Source organism: Brassica rapa, chromosome A02 (assembly GCF_000309985.2).
Source record: "Brassica rapa cultivar Chiifu-401-42 chromosome A02, CAAS_Brap_v3.01, whole genome shotgun sequence".
NCBI classification, from domain to species: Eukaryota; Viridiplantae; Streptophyta; class Magnoliopsida; order Brassicales; family Brassicaceae; genus Brassica; species Brassica rapa.
In genome coordinates, this window is record NC_024796.2 from 8,806,938 (window position 1) to 8,822,744 (window position 15,807).

General features: G+C 35.6%; 5 protein-coding genes across 6 annotated transcripts; 4 read left to right on the forward strand and 1 right to left on the reverse strand.

Moving 5' to 3' along the window:
* The first annotated feature begins 486 nt into the window (after positions 1 to 486).
* Positions 487 to 3,098, forward strand: LOC103852222 (basic leucine zipper and W2 domain-containing protein 1-A). Its single transcript, XM_009129142.3, has 8 exons — positions 487 to 694; positions 968 to 991; positions 1,253 to 1,358; positions 1,437 to 1,505; positions 1,598 to 2,091; positions 2,184 to 2,445; positions 2,546 to 2,754; positions 2,838 to 3,098. Exons 1-8 carry the CDS (start codon positions 690 to 692, stop codon positions 2,902 to 2,904), a joined length of 1,236 nt encoding a protein of 411 aa, XP_009127390.1. The 5' UTR covers positions 487 to 689; the 3' UTR covers positions 2,905 to 3,098.
* A 46-nt stretch (positions 3,099 to 3,144) lies between these two features.
* Positions 3,145 to 5,055, forward strand: LOC103852223. The gene is made up of 5 exons (XM_009129143.2): positions 3,145 to 3,384; positions 3,823 to 4,037; positions 4,217 to 4,297; positions 4,387 to 4,734; positions 4,812 to 5,055. The coding sequence occupies exons 1-5, from the start codon at positions 3,264 to 3,266 to the stop codon at positions 4,911 to 4,913; spliced, it is 867 nt and encodes a 288-aa protein (XP_009127391.1). The 5' UTR covers positions 3,145 to 3,263; the 3' UTR covers positions 4,914 to 5,055.
* A 372-nt stretch (positions 5,056 to 5,427) lies between these two features.
* Positions 5,428 to 8,889, forward strand: LOC103852224 (membrane-associated protein VIPP1, chloroplastic). Its single transcript, XM_009129144.3, has 11 exons — positions 5,428 to 5,687; positions 5,902 to 6,011; positions 6,110 to 6,220; positions 6,314 to 6,378; positions 6,456 to 6,537; positions 7,121 to 7,195; positions 7,434 to 7,504; positions 7,607 to 7,689; positions 8,152 to 8,216; positions 8,417 to 8,491; positions 8,595 to 8,889. The coding sequence occupies exons 1-11, from the start codon at positions 5,564 to 5,566 to the stop codon at positions 8,709 to 8,711; spliced, it is 978 nt and encodes a 325-aa protein (XP_009127392.1). The 5' UTR covers positions 5,428 to 5,563; the 3' UTR covers positions 8,712 to 8,889.
* A 1,457-nt stretch (positions 8,890 to 10,346) lies between these two features.
* LOC103852225 (ER membrane protein complex subunit 10) lies at positions 10,347 to 12,708 on the forward strand. Of its 2 annotated transcripts, none has more exons than XM_009129145.3 (9): positions 10,347 to 10,700; positions 10,794 to 10,856; positions 10,944 to 11,039; positions 11,378 to 11,425; positions 11,522 to 11,593; positions 11,715 to 11,773; positions 11,908 to 11,998; positions 12,083 to 12,243; positions 12,391 to 12,676. In XM_009129145.3, exons 1-8 carry the CDS (start codon positions 10,455 to 10,457, stop codon positions 12,209 to 12,211), a joined length of 804 nt encoding a protein of 267 aa, XP_009127393.2. In that variant the 5' UTR covers positions 10,347 to 10,454; the 3' UTR covers positions 12,212 to 12,243; positions 12,391 to 12,676. The 2 variants fall into 2 exon arrangements, with proteins under 2 accessions (XP_009127393.2, XP_018511762.2); XM_018656246.2 differs by having other exon boundaries at positions 10,348 to 10,700; positions 12,376 to 12,708.
* Positions 12,709 to 13,324: 616 nt separating this feature from the next.
* Positions 13,325 to 14,320, reverse strand: LOC103852226 (acyl carrier protein 2, mitochondrial). Its single transcript, XM_009129146.2, has 2 exons — positions 13,917 to 14,320; positions 13,325 to 13,721 (listed from the first exon to the last, which is right to left on the reverse strand). Exons 1-2 carry the CDS (start codon positions 14,133 to 14,135, stop codon positions 13,545 to 13,547), a joined length of 396 nt encoding a protein of 131 aa, XP_009127394.1. The 5' UTR covers positions 14,136 to 14,320; the 3' UTR covers positions 13,325 to 13,544.
* Positions 14,321 to 15,807: the final 1,487 nt, after the last annotated feature.

Sequence of the window (15,807 nt, forward strand, 5' to 3'; positions counted from 1 at the left end):
ATCATTAATTTTTAACATAATAATTTTAATAGTTTTAGTCATTTATTGTCGTTTTTAAAAATTCAAAATATAACATATACGAAAAAATCTAAATTTTATTTTTATAGCTAATTTGATTGTTTAATTTATTTTAATAATATAAAATTAAACAAAAAATGATGGAGGAGATATACATTGTTATCAAATCTTTATTAAGAAACTCATTAATTGTCATATATATATTAGTCATTTATGGTAATTCCGTAGGTTTTATTTAAGGAAAGAAAATATCATATCATATCATTATATCATATAGTTTGACCAACTTATGTATCTAACAACATATAAAAATCGAATGTGGACCTACTTATTTTTCAATTGAATGTAATTGACTACCTAATTGAGTGCCACCTATGTATTGGGACCTCTTTTAATTAATACAAAATTGAGGTTACATCTTTTCAAATGTTCCTCGATTAATATATAAGGGATGTGGGTAACCGGATGTGAACCGGAATGGAATTGATTTAACATAGGTTAGGGACACGAGGGTCAAAATCGTCATAACAATATTCTATTGTGTTACCAATTCTACCTTTATAGCGTCAAGACGAAGCTCGATTTTGTGCAGAAAACGCGAAGTTGAAGAACAATCCATATTCGTACATCTCTCTCTCTCCCTACCTTTGATTTTTTCTACATATTGGTTTATGAGGTAAGCTGAAGAATCTGCTTCTTCTTCTTCTTTTTTTTGTCGATTTCATTTCTAGTGTTGGTATCGGGGACACAGATCTCATCTCTTCCATTTTGAAATTTTCTTCTGCTTCTTTTTTGGTACCTATTCGTCTCTTCCTATTGAATGGTTTCTGGAATCTATTTAATTAGGGCTCTTCAATTAATCGAATCACTTCTAGGGTTTTCTTAAAAGGATCTACTTTTATTTTCAATCACTAATCTATTTTTGTTTGTTTGTTCTTCTTGCCTGCAGCTCGAAGGAGAAGCCCACTCTCGGGTATGTATACTTGCTTCATTAGTAGGTTAAACTGAATTTAAAAGTTGAAAGTTTATGTTTTGATGTTAATGCTTGCTTCTTTTTTTTTTTTGAAAAATAAAACTAACTGAGTTATGTTATCTTCAAGCTGTGGTAAGAGTTTTCTCTTGTGCATAGTGAAGTACTTTGATACCAAATTGTGAACCTTTCAATTTGTTGTTTAGAGAAATGTTTAGTGAACTTGCCTGTCTTTATAAACTAATTTTGTTTGGTAATGTGCAGAGGAACGCGGATTAAGACCCGCAAAAGGAATATTGCTGCACCTTTGGACCCTGCTGCTTTCTCTGATGCTGTTGTCCTGATCTACCTCGATAATGCTGGTGATCTCGTAAGTCTATTCATCTCCTTCTCAGTTTCCTACTTGCACCCTATCTTTATACCTTTTGTTTTCGCCTTGTCTTATTAGGAACTTGTTGCCAAGGCTATTGAGTCATCTGATCTTAATTTCTCTAGATACGGCGATATTTTCTTTGAGGTAACTCTTCTTCCTATCACACGTCTTCTTCCCTAAGTTCTCCAACATTTATGAATATTCATCTAGTAGTCTGGTTCATTTATTGTTTTAAGGTTGTTTTCATTGGAGGACGTACCCAAACTGGTTCTGTGAAATCTGACGAAGGGGAACGCCATCCTTACTCTATTATCGACTGTGAACCAAACCGTGAAGCTATCTTACCATCAGTTGTTTACATTCAGAAAATCCTGCGTAGGAAACCTTTCCTTATTAAGAACCTCGAAAATGTTACCCGGAGGTTCTTGCAGTCGCTCGAGCTTTTCGAGGAGAGCGAGAGGAAGAAGCTTGCCATATTCACGGCCCTCGCCTTTTCCCAGAAGCTCTCGGGGTTGCCTGCAGAGACTGTCTTCCAGCCGCTGCTCAAGGATAACCTTGTTGCCAAAGGGATAGTGCTCACTTTTGTGACTGACTTCTTCAATGAGTATTTGGTTGAGAACAGCCTTGATGACTTGATTGCTATTCTGAGGCGTGGCAAGATGGAAGACAAACTCCTGGACTTCCTTCCGCCAACTAAGCGGACTACTGAATGTTTCTCTGAGCATTTCACGTGAGTTTCTATTTTGCTTGAACTTCACTACATTCAATGTTATTACCTGAGCTTCGTTAGTCACTAATGTATGTACTCTTGTGATTTAAAAGCAAGGCAGGATTGACAGCTCTGGTAGAGTACAATGAAAAGAAAATATTTGAGGTGAAGCTGAAGGAAATAAAAGAGGTTCTTACGAGCCAAGTGACGGAGGAAATTAACATAGATGAGGTGATTGAAACGGTGAAGCAACAGGTGAAAGATGCTAAACTGCCAGAGATTGAGGTTGTGCGTGTGATCTGGGACGGGATAATGGATGCTGTTCAATGGTCTGGTAAAAACCAGCAGCAAAACTCAAACTCTGTATTACGCCAAGTGAGTTTTTTTGTTGTTTTTTTTTGCGTCTCTAGAGTTGTTGTTGGAAGATTGTTTTTGGTGTTAAAGCTTTGTTATTATTTGTGTGGTGGTGGTAAAGGTGAAGACATGGGCACCGCTTCTGAACACGTTCTGCAGCAACGGGAAAATGGAGATGGAGCTGATGTACAAAGTACAGATGCAATGCTATGAGGATGCAAAGCTGATGAAAGTGTTTCCAGAGGTAGTGAGGTCTTTGTACGAGCTTGATGTGCTTGCTGAAGACACTATTCTCCATTGGTACCGCAAAGGGAGCAACCCCAAGGGCAGGTAAAATTATGCTTTGGAAAATAAGGTTGTTTATTTTTATTAATATGAGTCTTTTAGTAAAAGATTGGGGTGTGTTGTTGTAGGCAAACGTTTGTGAAGGGATTGGAGCCGTTTGTGAATTGGCTGGAAGAGGCTGAGGAAGAAGAGTGAGTGAGCGACCAAAGACAAATCTGTTTTTCTTTTTCTCATCTCTTCTAATAAAACATAAAACTTTGATCATCTTTAGTGCATTTCGGAAACACATGCTTGAAGGTTTTGTTTTAATGGATTGTTTGTTTGTTTGTTTATGAGACTATGTCTTTAACCTGTTTTGAGTTCTCTCAAGTCCAAAGAATTTGATATGATTTTAACTCACAAAATCAAATAAAAAAAGCAATCTCAAAGAAAAGAAAACCTTATCCAAAAGCATGGTCTTAAAATTTTAAAAGCCACAAAAATGAGAAACTCAAGCGTGGGGACATCCATTAACCCTTAAGCCACACATTGAACAAAAGAATCATAATGGAAAAATGGCTGCTTCCTCCTCCTCCTTCCTAGTCCCTTCTGCTTCTCCTCCCTCCTCCGCCCTCTTCCGGCGCTTCTTCCGCCCCTCTTTGCTTTCTTCTAAGATCTTTCACCGTCTTCCCCGAGGTACATATCACTCTTATCTTGTCCATGTTTATATATTTATATGAATAACTCCGGAGTCTTCTTTTTTTTCTTTTAAATGTGATCTTGTTTGCCTTTGAATTAGGATTCCAACTCTTGTTAGCTTTATAAGGTTTATGAGTGATTTCACTAGTTTGAAGCCTTAGTTTGATATAACAGAGATCTGTGATCTCACATTCTACCTTCTTTCTGTTTGGTTACCCTCTTCGTTGATGAGCAATCATAAGATGGAAAAAAAAGGACCAATGTATCATCTCATGGATATTAAGATTTATTTTGTTATGCATGCATGTGGTGTCTGAGTCATCCGAGACGGTTTGGCTCCTTTTGTGTTATGGTTTTATCTTCAGGTGGTTGAGTGATTCTAATGATTGTAACCCCATCTTACTAATGTAACTGATCTCGTGTTTTCATTCTCAGTTGTGAATAGTTCCAGCAGGACTGAAGTATCCGTTGATAAATCAGAAGCGGATAAGCTTGTCGATAAGATTGACTTTGGGGAACTATGCAATGAGTTTGAGTGCACAAGTAGCCCCCAGGTCGAATCCACTGCTCGACAACTTGCTCGCGACATTCTTGAAATCAGAGAAAGCAATCGCGCCTTTGCTTGCTACGCTGTTTCTGTTAAATTTAAGGTACATTTTCCTTCACATTTTTACTATATATCTTCCATCTTCAGGCAGTCTACAACCAAAATTTGTAGCCACCTCCTTCTTGTCTTTTAGGCATAGTCACTTTTCATTATTTCCTTTGTGATCTTTTGAAAATATTACTTGGCAATAAGTAAATACATCGTGACTGATAGTGATTGCAGGACTCGGTCAGAAGTTTTACAGGTCGTGAGAAGTATAAAAGACCAATGTGGATCACTAGTGGGTTAGAGAGTCCCACTGTGGTGAGAAATGATCCCTTCCTTTTTAACATATATTTGATTATAAGTAATGTTCTTACATGTGTATAAATGATGTCTATGTATATGTGTAGACGATACAGGAGATGGTGATGTTATCAACCAGCGTCTTGCGTATTAGGTGGACAGTCAAAGGAAAACCCAAATCTATTCTTGGTGCTGTAAGTGGAGATCTGGTCATCAAAGTCAAATCTGAATTTACGCTTAACCAGATCAGTGGCCAAGTGATTGAGCATGAAGAGTCTTGGGACTCATCCTCGTCTTCCCCTATTGCTCAAGCCTATTTCTGGACATCCCGCCGCCTCTTCGCTGCTTCTGAATCAGCTAAAGACTTGGCCGATGCCACCAAGGACATAACCGCCACTTTCACAACTCGGAAAGAGGATACAGAGATATATCGTGATCCAACCGATCCAACTAAGGTCAGCTTCCACTTACTATTGCTTAACTAACACAGTCCTCTAATTTGTAGACTAAGACAATGTTGTTAATGATGCAGTATTTCCAAAGAGACGACAGCTTCGAAAGAGATTTCTATCAGGTTGCATTGTTTCTTGCAATTGTCTACTTTGTTGTACAGTTCTTGAGGAACACTCTCTAATTGTCCCTCCTCTCTCTCTCTCTCTCAATTCTCTATAGCATATAGTGTAAGTGTCTATACATTGTATTATATGATCTGTATAAAAACAGAACAAGAAAATAGAGATGTGTTTGTGTTGAGTAGAATTGTTACATTATTCATCTTCTTTCAGCATCCATCACCAAAACAATGCTCATTAATCAGATGAATGGTCTCTTTATGAGCGAAGCTAGTGAAGTAGTAGCCAGACAAAGTTGTTAAAACCTTATGGATCATCATCAAATGAGGAGCTGATGAGAGATTTTCTACTTTGATGCTTGATGAACTTATTTGTTTATAAGTCAACGAAAGAAAAAAGATGAGTGAGTTTGATGTGCTCAAAGATATGAGCGAGTTTAAAAATTGGGGTACGGTTAAACAGTTTAAAAATTGATAAAAATTAGCGATAACCGAGATTGATTTTGACGGTTTTGCAATAAACCAGATTGAAAATCTTCTAAAAGAAGTCCAACATTGTCAATATCTTAAAAATTTATTTATTTATTTTCTATTAAAAAAAAAAAAAAAGAAGAAAATCGAGACAACATCCGGTTGCTTTGGACACCACAAATACACATTAGCTCTAAATCAGACAAGAAAACCCCTCTCTTCTCTTCTCTTCCGCCATTGAAATGGCTCTTAAAGCTTCACCAATCGCCGGATTATTCCCTCCTCTCCGCCCCACTGCTTCCACTTCTAATCGCCCTTGTACCCTCCGGGTACTTCCCCTCCGAACCTCCTTCTTCGGAAACTCCGGTGCGTCCTCTCTCTTTTTTATCTCCTCACAGGTTGTTTGATTGCTCGGAAGGAAAAAGTAGTGAACTTGATTGGTTAGAGAACAGTTTAAAGTCATAGGGTATTGATTGATAGGGCAACTCCACAGTTAGAGTTAGATAGATTCGATTTTGAACTCAAGCAAGACATATGCTGATTGTTGTTGTTTTTTTTTTTTCTTTCTTGTATATAAAAGGTGGAGCTTTGAGAGTGAACGAGCTGAGACTAGCTTGTGCAGATAGATTGAAGTGCAATGCTCATGGTCCTACCATGAATCTTTTTGAAAGATTCTCTAGGGTTGTCAAGGTACCTACCTGCCTCTCATTCGAGTTCTCTATGTTGGTAATGCAATTTGGAGAGTTCATTAATCACTCTGTGTTTGTTCTTCTTTTGGATAAGCGAAGTCATATGCCAATGCACTTATAAGCTCCTTTGAAGACCCGGAGAAGATCCTCGAGCAAACTGTTATTGAAATGAATAGCGATTTGACCAAGATGCGTCAAGCCACTGCACAGGTTCCTTTTTGTGATGTTTTTTCTTATGAAGAGTTTATAATTTTGGTGACTAGCTAAGTTGTGTATTATCAATGTGTGTGTTTGTGTCTGAAGGTTTTGGCATCACAAAAGCAACTGGAGAACAAATATAAGGCTTCAAAGCAATCTTCTGATGATTGGTATGTTTGTTTTAGCCTTGACCTTTACTTTCTTACTTCATATTCTTCACTTTGCTGACTATTCATACATGTAATAGGTACAAAAGGGCACAACTTGCTCTTGCTAAAGGAGATGAGGATCTTGCACGTGAAGCCCTTAAACGACGAAAGTCTTTTGCTGTAGGTTATATCGCTTCATTCTCTTGTTCTCTAGTTTCCTTTTTGTTATTCAAGTATGCTTACCCTAACAAGTGAAAGCCTGCGTTAAAAGCTTTGAGGAATTTTGAAGCTAATATCTAGATTTTCTGCAAAGTTTAGAAAGGTGGTTGTGAAAGTAAAAAAGTAAAAAATTTAGATATCGAAGCATACAGCAATTCCCATGACTCTCCAAGTAGCGTCAAATAGTTGTCTTAAATGTTGAACTTGTGTTAATCATTTTCAGATGCAACAGAGCTTAGCAGTGTTATAATTACCAGTATTCTTTTGATATAGTTTCTTTGTTAGACATATGTAACACACTATAACACCACGCGTGCAGACAGAAACTAATCCATTCTGTGTTTGTACATATTAGGATATTGACTGTTGTCTTTCATTGTCAGAACAAATAAGAATTTCAGCATATGTAATAGCACTGTGTACGGAGCCAAAACTGATCCTTTTTGTGTTCTCTACATTTTAGGATGACAATTGTCGTTGATGTGCTGTAGTTTATACACTTATGATTTTGAAGTTACTTATTTGTTCACTTTTATCTTAACAGGACAACGCTGCTGCTCTGAAAACTCAACTAGATCAGCAAAAGGGTGTTGTCGACAATCTTGTTTCAAATACGAGGGTTAGTTATCACCATTTTTATCATATATTTTGTGTCACTTTAAACTTTGAAATTCTTGAGGTTATAAATAAATAAATTTATCATCACTGCTTTACTCAACAAAACAAAGAATCATGTGTACATCATTTTCTTCATGCCACCATTACATTAGAATGGCTTAGAGATAGGGGTTCCATCTAACGTTCAAATGATAAGAATTGAGTTTGGTAAATGTTTGTTTTTACCCTTTTCTTTGCAGCTATTGGAGAGCAAGATACAAGAGGCGAAAGCAAAGAAAGATACGCTCCTTGCACGTGCTCGCACTGCTAAGTTTGTATTATATCCCTATTATCCTTCTTTACATCTTCTATAGAATGCCTTTTCTCGATTTATATGTTGTCACAATTCTTTTCTTTCTCTGATTGCTGCTAGGACTGCAACCAAAGTGCAAGAGATGATAGGGACAGTGAATACAAGCGGTGCTCTATCAGCCTTTGAGAAAATGGAGGAGAAAGGTACAATTTCTTGATTCTCCAAATTAAGCACAACTTATGAAAACTTGTCTATGCATCCCTTCTGAGATCAAAGTTTGGCTTGTAGTTAGGAGGAGAATAATAATTTACCGGTTTAGTCTTTGAAAGTGAGTAGAGAGCTCGCTTTTTCCAAAGATGTGTTACTTTCCCTCTGTAAGCTAGAGTACTTGATACCTAGATAATTGGGGTTACAGAGATGTGGTGCTTCAGATTTTGGGAAACGTTGATGATGTGATTAGTGTTGTAGTTACCTAATGCAAAACAGTGAAACACTAATATCGAGTGTGTAATGTGCTGTCAGAGAATAGGATTTACTCTGTTAAATCCTTAAATTTCTTTGGCGGTTTCTTGAATATGTTTATCGTAAGACCATAAGTGCATCAGCTTCTTCTTTTGATGTATGATTATTCGGGTGAAGTCTAAAATATATTAAGTGCTTGACAGTGATGGCTATGGAGTCTGAAGCAGATGCACTTACTCAGATTGGAACAGATGAACTCGAGGGAAAGGTTGGTTCTTGATCTCTTGTCTTAGTATTTCTATCTTTCTCTTGTAAATTGGGTTCAGAGGTCTTGCATTGATTAGGATTAAGTTTGCTATGTCACGTAACATAATTTTTGCACAACCTTGTATACTCTATATGCTCCAGTGGTTTGATTTTAAGACAACCATCTTGACACTAAATTGTTCTTTTTTTTGTGCCTTGCAGTTTCAAATGCTTGAAACTTCATCTGTGGATGATGATCTTGCAAACTTGAAGAATGAGTTGTCCGGAGGCTCAAAGGTTTCTGATACGCCGATGATCTTATTTGTTCCTTTTGACTTGATAATCTCATGACTCGCTGAACATATTGACTGATCCCCCCTGTTTATGTGATCTGATGCAGAAAGGAGAGCTTCCTCCAGGGAGAAGCACGGTCCCAGCAAGCACAGGATACCCATTCAAGGACTCGGAGATCGAGAACGAGTTAAAGGAATTACGAAGGAAAGCTAAGGAGTTTTAGGAAACTGCTGTTTCTGAGTTGTTACTGGTTAACGTCTCTCTGTAAACTATTTTTGTTTCTTGAAGAAAAATAACACCAAAAGCATGTGTTTGGTTAATAAGTAAATATCCAGCCACCTAATCTTTATTTATAACTTGTTGAATTAGTATTTTCACCTGAATCACTGGTTTTGAAAGGATCGTCCGGCATCACACATTTTTACAGATTCAAAACTGGACCTCAGCCTAGTGATTTAGATGCTAGAACGAGGCTAAAGGTGTTGCACAAACTGATCTTCATCAGCCTCAATTCAAGGCTCTTCGTAGGCCTCTAGTCTATATTAACAGTACCTGAATTGATGAAATGAACAATTCTTTCAAATAACACTTTTTAAGTTTTTGTTACAAGATTCAGTAAAAAATATAATCAAAACGATTCTTTCTAATTTTGAAAATTTTAATATGTATTTTACTTTTAAAATATTAAAATTTCATTTTCAAAACTTCACCAATTTTAAATCTTTAAGTCTAGATTAGTTAATCATATAGTATAAATGTATATTTATATTTTAATAATATTTTTTTAATCATTTTTTTTATTAAATATTATTTTTATAAAAATAAATTAAGAAAGGCTTTCATAGAAAATTTCTCATATATATATATATAATTTATATAATATAACGTTAATACTAATATCACAAATATTTACCTGGGCCGAACAGTTAAAGTGTTTGGTTAAATAAGTATTCTTACCAGTTGACAAAAAAAGAGTGTTCTTACCCCAATCCTGAACATCTCAAGTGATGAATTTTCTAAATTTTAATCATGAGCAACGTCGTTTAGTTCATTTCACAGGTTCAGTTAATAGAGTTAACATTTTTTTATTTATGATAAGTCACTGTAGATTTATACGGCAGGTTCGTTTTTGATGTTTGATTGATGCTGCTTAAATGTTTAGATTTTGTTCGTCTAAATATTGGTAAGTATATCAAACTATGACATTATGAAATTCTAAATTTTGCATCTATCGCTTTTTTTTTCTTAACTCTAACATACGTGTGATTATAACAATCTAACAATTACCAACAAAGACTATAAATACATCATCGCTAGTAAGTCAAATATAGTGTGACATCACTACATTTTTGAAATCAACAATATCTCTAACATAATTATTTCAATATAATTTCCCAATTTAACAAAAAATAAAATGATTAAAATAAATATTTTAAAAATTATTTCTATCAGTGAAATCGCGAACAATCCGATATGAAAAATTATTACATGCATAGTTAATGAATTTTGTTTAGAGAAAAAGACCAAAATAACACTAAATCAAGTTTTTGTTTCCAAACTAGCTTTCAAACCCAAAAGTCACAAAAATAGCACTCAAGAGATGGGATTTAGAGTTTAGAATTTAGGGTTTAGAGTTTAGGTTTTAGGGTTTAGAGTTGAGAAGTGAGGTTTTGGGGATAAGATTTCAAATTTTGAAAAATAAAAAAAATTAAATTTTTCAAAAGATAAAATGCTATTTTGATCATTTTAGTTTTTGAGTGTTATTTTTATGATATAAATTTAGAAAGGTGCTATTTTGGAGATTTGCCCTTTTGTTGATGCCTATCTCGCAAATTAAAACTTTATGTTATTATACAAACAAAAGAAATTTTCAGTGAAACCAACATCTTTCATCTCTGGTTTTAGTTTCTGTTTTGTTTTGGTTCTACTGAAACGAAAACTCCATCCATCATCTCCGGCAACAAGAATGGCGAAGCTCACACCTTTCTTCTTCCTTTCCTTTCTCATCATCTCCTCGTCCCTTGCTTTCCAATCAGACGAGTTTGGTCTCGAAGGAGCACAACAACAAACTCCCACTACACGCAAACGCTACTCAGATCCCGATTCGGATTCCAAAGTCCAGTTCAGTCTCGAACATGCCTTCGGCGACTCTGATTTCTCCCCCGCCGGCACTTTCTCTGCTCGCCTCAAATCCTGGAGCCATGGCGGAAAGGTTCTCTCTCTTCCTTTTTCTTTTCCCAATCCTATTGAGTGAGAGAGATTCACTTTTATTAATGATTTGAGGATTCTCTTTGTCGGGGTGCAGACTTTAACGAAGCTGAGGTTCTCAAGGAATGGTTTCTCTGACGAAGAGAAAGATACTTTCAAAGTACAAAAATATTCTCTTTTTCTCCTGTTTATTCAGTTGGAGTGGAGAGATAATAATGGTTTGGTTTTGTTGGAACCAATTTTGTAGAATCTGTTGAAAGGAGATGACTTTTATAGGATTAGACTTCCTTCCAATGTCATCAGCCCACCAGGGAAAGAGTTTGTGGTTGCATCAGTTAGAGCTGTAAGTCTATCTCTACCTTTTTCGTATTTTTGCTTTCTCAAGTTTGGTGGCTACTCTTAACTTTAATGACTCGTTTTCATTCCTAAATAGGTTTTCTAGTGGTAATCTATTCATTTCTACTCTTTCCACACATGAGAGTACTAGTTCTGGTTTTGATTGAAATGATTTGTGGTTCTCTCAGTCTCATCCAAATTTGTTTCTAGGCCAGAGGATGAAAAGAGAAAACCTAGAAAGTAGAATCACTGAGATTTGTTCAAGTCACTGACTCACTTGTTTTCTTTTATTGCTTTCCCGGATGTGTCTGATTTTTTAAAACAACATTACATGTTTGATTACAGAGATGTCTACCACGGGATGGCTTGGATGAGCATTTCGTTATTCACATGGTAAAAGGAGCTCACATTTCTGTTTGCACCCAACTGTTTTAGCTACTCTCTGATATGAGTTTTGGAACTATGTTCCTGTCCTGTCTTCGCTTGCAGGAAGGTGCCAACATCTTGGCACTAAGTTATGGTTCTCTTGGGGCGTGTCAATATCCTCGACAGTTCAAACTTGTATGTGAAGGATCCTACCCCATCTTATCTTGTCCTTAACTGAACACTGAGTTTATGGAGAATGAAGGTTACATTATTGTGAGAAGTTCTAATTTATTTTTTGTTTTTCCGCTTACTGTAGCCAGCAAAATGGTCTTTCAACTCCCACACAATCCTGAAGAGTAGTGAGCAGGCACCAAGGTAGAAAACGCTATTTGTATTTTCTTGCCTTGAATTTCACGAACCTACAGTTTTCATATGTTCTATATACCATAAAAAAGATTTTATTAGTCCGTCAAGTTATATGTATAAACCTCCGCCTGGCTGTTCAACAGAACTCCGATATTCACTGAGGAGATTCTAGGCGGTGAGAATGCAGAGGGCGAGGTTGAACCACCACCAGAGAGATCATTTTGGGCGAAATATGTGAGTAATAAAATAAAAAGGGAAAAACTGTGATGATTCCTTGTATTTTAGGCATTGATGTAAAATTTCTTATGACACTTCCAGTGGATGTACTTGATACCATTGGGACTCGTTGTGATGAACGCTGTGACACAAGCAACAAACATGGCTGAAGAACAAACAGGTGGTCAGACAGGAGGGTCACAAGTGCAGCAATCAGCCCGGAGAAGATGATTTCGATTTTACTTCACACAAAGCAATCAAAGGTAGACCCCATCACACCTATGAACAAATTTCTTTTGTTTTACTGGGATGTCATTACATCAGATGATCCAATGTGAATTTATAAGTCAAATGTGTGTTTGAAGTGAGTTATAAAATTCGTTTCTGATTGTTAGCTTTTGTTGTTGAAGCTGCATGCAACTGGTAAAAGATGAAGGTTCAACGGATCTCATGTCTTGGCAGTTTCTTTATGGAAACCATCTTTTCATCATTTGGTTTTATGTAATATTTAATTTTCATCCAGCATCGGTTTTGTTTGTAAACAAAAAACGGGAAATCAAAACTGTTCCAACATGAATACCTCTCTCTAAACCAGAGGCTTCATAACGTATCAAGAGCAAAGTCATTGAGGAGCTTCGTAGCTTCTTTTGATAACTTTTGACATATGGCTTGTCAACATGTATTTCTTTGTCTAAATTTGTTGGTAATTTTAAAGTAAGTTAGAGTAATTTAAGCCCATGAGAGAAAAATCATATTATTCAATCCATCAAACTATGCTTATATAAGCGACATTCTTGTGTTTATGCAAAAAAGTAATTTAGTGATCGACGTCACGGTTTCAAGTAAAGTGTTCAGGCAAGGAAGAGCCATTAGCTAGGTAGCTTATGAATCATTCACTAGCAATTGTTGGGGGAGATAACAAGTTGTGTAAAACTGATTAAGAAAAATTTGTAATAGAATATTTAACCTGATTTTTAATATAGTAAAAAATATTTATTAATCTCATTATCTTTTAATTTATCGTCTGACATATTATATTGTGCTGCATCTTACGCTGCATGTTTTTAGACTGCTCTGAGTGGAAGGTCCCTCTGTTTTCGAGAAATGCTAAAAAAGGAGCTTAGGAGCATTCCTTATAACCGACAGTATTACAATGGAGGATCGTTTTCAATTATATGTGGTGTGTAGCTCTCATTTCTCCCAGGAGCTATTGATTAGTTTGGATCAATTAAGAGAACTACTACCCTTGTTATATAAGCATCTAACACGTGACAAAATAAACATAGATTTGGTTTCTTTCATACTCTTATGAGAGACTATGCCTCAACCCTTCACGGATCCTCAAATGCAACCAATGTCTGATGCATTTATTCATCAAACGATAGTCAAGAACAACAAAGTTTCAAGAAAAACCTCGTAAACTCATGCAAAGAACACATCTAATACTTGAGAAACAAAAGTAGATCCAAAAAAATATGTTTGTTTCTGGTCTTCTTATTGGGCTAAAACAAATCTGTGGACACAGAAAGGCACGATGCATTACACTGAAGAATTCGTTTCCCTTTTAAGTAGCCTGAGGATGAGAGGCGATAAAATCAACCGCTTGATCGACGGACAGGATCTTGTCAGCTTCATTATCAGGGATCTCAAATTTAAATTCTTCCTCCAATGCCATCACAACTTCCACACTGTCCAAACTGTCTAACCCGAGATCGTTAAGGAAATGGGCTTTTGGTGTTACCTGCAATGACAACATTGGTACAGAGTTGTAAGCCTAGTTCCATGTCGCATGTATCTACCAAGTCCCATTTAAATCAAATATTGTCATTAACTAATTAAATCTAGTAATGCATTCTCTAACAAGCAGATCACTAACGAATCTCCAAAGTCATCGCAATACAAACCAAAAAAATGAAAGTGGAAATGGATCGAATACCTTTGAGGGATCGACTCTTTGGAAGTTTTTGACGACAGTGATTACGCGATCTGTGACATCAGATTTGTCGAGAAACGATCCTCTCACTTCCTCCGAGAAACGCCGAAGAAGGACGGTGAAAGGGAGTGCCGATTCTCGGGCGCCGATTGTTGTAGGGCTTGCAAGTGATGGATTGACGTTGACTCGGAGGTATCGAAGAAGAGCATTTCTCGCCGCCATCGCTAATGTTGCAGTGGATGATGATAGACAACCCTAGAATCCTTCTCTCCAAGGAGATTTCAGATTTGCTTATTTGTTAGATTCCAAACGACGTCGTCGCTTATGTACTGGGCTATTTTTCTCGTTAGGCCCATTAATACTAGGCTCATGTATTTTTTTTTCCGCTCTGAGCTTTGTTTGCAACTGTTTCCAAATAGGTTAAATGGTGATTTCTTTAGAACGTAATTAATGGGGATTCTTAGAGTGAAATTATAAGGGTGATTAGCGAAATATAAGAAACTATCTCTTAATTTTTAACTAAAAAAGTTAAGAACTGATTCTTAAATACAAAATTTAAGACTATGATTAATCCGGGTTCTTAGGATGGGATTATTAGTTTCGGCTAAAAATCGTTTCTTAGCTTTTCGCTAAGAAAAACTAAGAATTATCTCTTAAAGATATTTAAGAGTCGGTTTTTAGTTTTTTTTAGTTAAAAGTTAAGAGACGGTTCTTATATTACGCTAAGAATCCCACCCTATGAATCCTCAAATAAACATGCCCTAAGAGCCGATTCTTAGCCAAAAAGTGTAAAAAAAAGAGTCAAATCATGAGTTAAGAACTTTAAATTAAGAACTGGGTTAATCATGTTCTAAAAACCGGTTCTTAGCTTTTTTAGTTAAAAGTTAAAAGACAGTTTCTTATATTCCGCTAAGAACTCCACCCTAAGAACCTTCATTAATTATGCTCTTAGATAAATAAAACATATTGAACTTACACATTTACCAAAACACATGAACTCTTCATTAATCCAAAAACATATGAACTTGTGTTGACAGAGCCTAATTAGATATAACTTTAGTCAACATTAAATTTCACTTACCAATATTTATTATTTTAGCAGAAATTAAAATGACGCTGTTTTGCTAAAAAAAAAACTAAAAAATTCGCTGTAAAAATATTAAAACTACAATATTTTGCTAAAATGCATGCAATTATCATTGATCCAAACATATAACTTATTTTGGTTGAGACAAATTATATATAAACCAAGAATCCAAAATCTGAACCAAAAACAAGTTTATATTTTTTGGATCAGTGAAACATTCATGCATTTTAGAAAAAAAAAGTGTAATTCCAATATTTACGGTGATTTTTTTTATTTTAGTAAAACGATGTCGTTTAATTTCCGTTAAAAAAAATAAATGTCGGTTAAGTAAAAATTAATGTTGATTATACCTAATTTGTCAGTCAACACAAGTTCATATGTTTTTTGGATTAATGAAGAGTTCACACTTTTTTGGAAAAAAATGTGTAAATTCAGTATTTATTTGACTCTTTTCTCGATTTCTTTACGTAAGTATTAGGTAAAATACATACATGAGGTTTTTTTAATCCTAATTTTACTTACAATCATTTAAAATTAATATGATTGTATATGATTAGCAAGTGTCATTACATGTTTCTTGTGGAACTCGAATCCTCTAAAACGAGATATGGACTAGTAAAGTAGGAAAAAACTTTGTTGCCCGAAAGAGGAAGGAGGTATCAGATTCAAATTGATCTATGGATTTAACCTAGATTTATTGGCAAAAAAACTATGAAAAATAATCCATTCCAAAGTCTTTTATTAGGAGAGTGATACATGGAATATAATATCGATTAGGCTTGCCTTTGCGAGCGATTGATTCAGATT

Coding starts and splice junctions, on each gene's coding strand:
- LOC103852222 (XM_009129142.3), top strand. Junction 992..1,252: donor AAGGAGAAGCCCACTCTCGG/GTATGTATACTT, acceptor GGTAATGTGCAG/AGGAACGCGGATTAAGACCC. Junction 2,446..2,545: donor CAAACTCTGTATTACGCCAA/GTGAGTTTTTTT, acceptor GTGGTGGTAAAG/GTGAAGACATGGGCACCGCT.
- LOC103852223 (XM_009129143.2), top strand. CDS start 3,264: ATGGCTGCTTCCTCCTCCTCCTTCCTAGTCCCTTCTGCTTCTCCTCCC. Junction 4,038..4,216: donor CTGTTTCTGTTAAATTTAAG/GTACATTTTCCT, acceptor TAGTGATTGCAG/GACTCGGTCAGAAGTTTTAC. Junction 4,735..4,811: donor ATCCAACCGATCCAACTAAG/GTCAGCTTCCAC, acceptor TTAATGATGCAG/TATTTCCAAAGAGACGACAG.
- LOC103852224 (XM_009129144.3), top strand. CDS start 5,564: ATGGCTCTTAAAGCTTCACCAATCGCCGGATTATTCCCTCCTCTCCGC. Junction 7,196..7,433: donor ATCTTGTTTCAAATACGAGG/GTTAGTTATCAC, acceptor TTTTCTTTGCAG/CTATTGGAGAGCAAGATACA. Junction 8,217..8,416: donor CAGATGAACTCGAGGGAAAG/GTTGGTTCTTGA, acceptor TGTGCCTTGCAG/TTTCAAATGCTTGAAACTTC.
- LOC103852225 (XM_009129145.3), top strand. CDS start 10,455: ATGGCGAAGCTCACACCTTTCTTCTTCCTTTCCTTTCTCATCATCTCC. Junction 10,701..10,793: donor CCTGGAGCCATGGCGGAAAG/GTTCTCTCTCTT, acceptor GTCGGGGTGCAG/ACTTTAACGAAGCTGAGGTT. Junction 10,857..10,943: donor AAGAGAAAGATACTTTCAAA/GTACAAAAATAT, acceptor CCAATTTTGTAG/AATCTGTTGAAAGGAGATGA.
- LOC103852226 (XM_009129146.2), bottom strand. CDS start 14,135: ATGGCGGCGAGAAATGCTCTTCTTCGATACCTCCGAGTCAACGTCAAT. Junction 13,722..13,916: donor AAAGAGTCGATCCCTCAAAG/GTATTCGATCCA, acceptor TTGTCATTGCAG/GTAACACCAAAAGCCCATTT.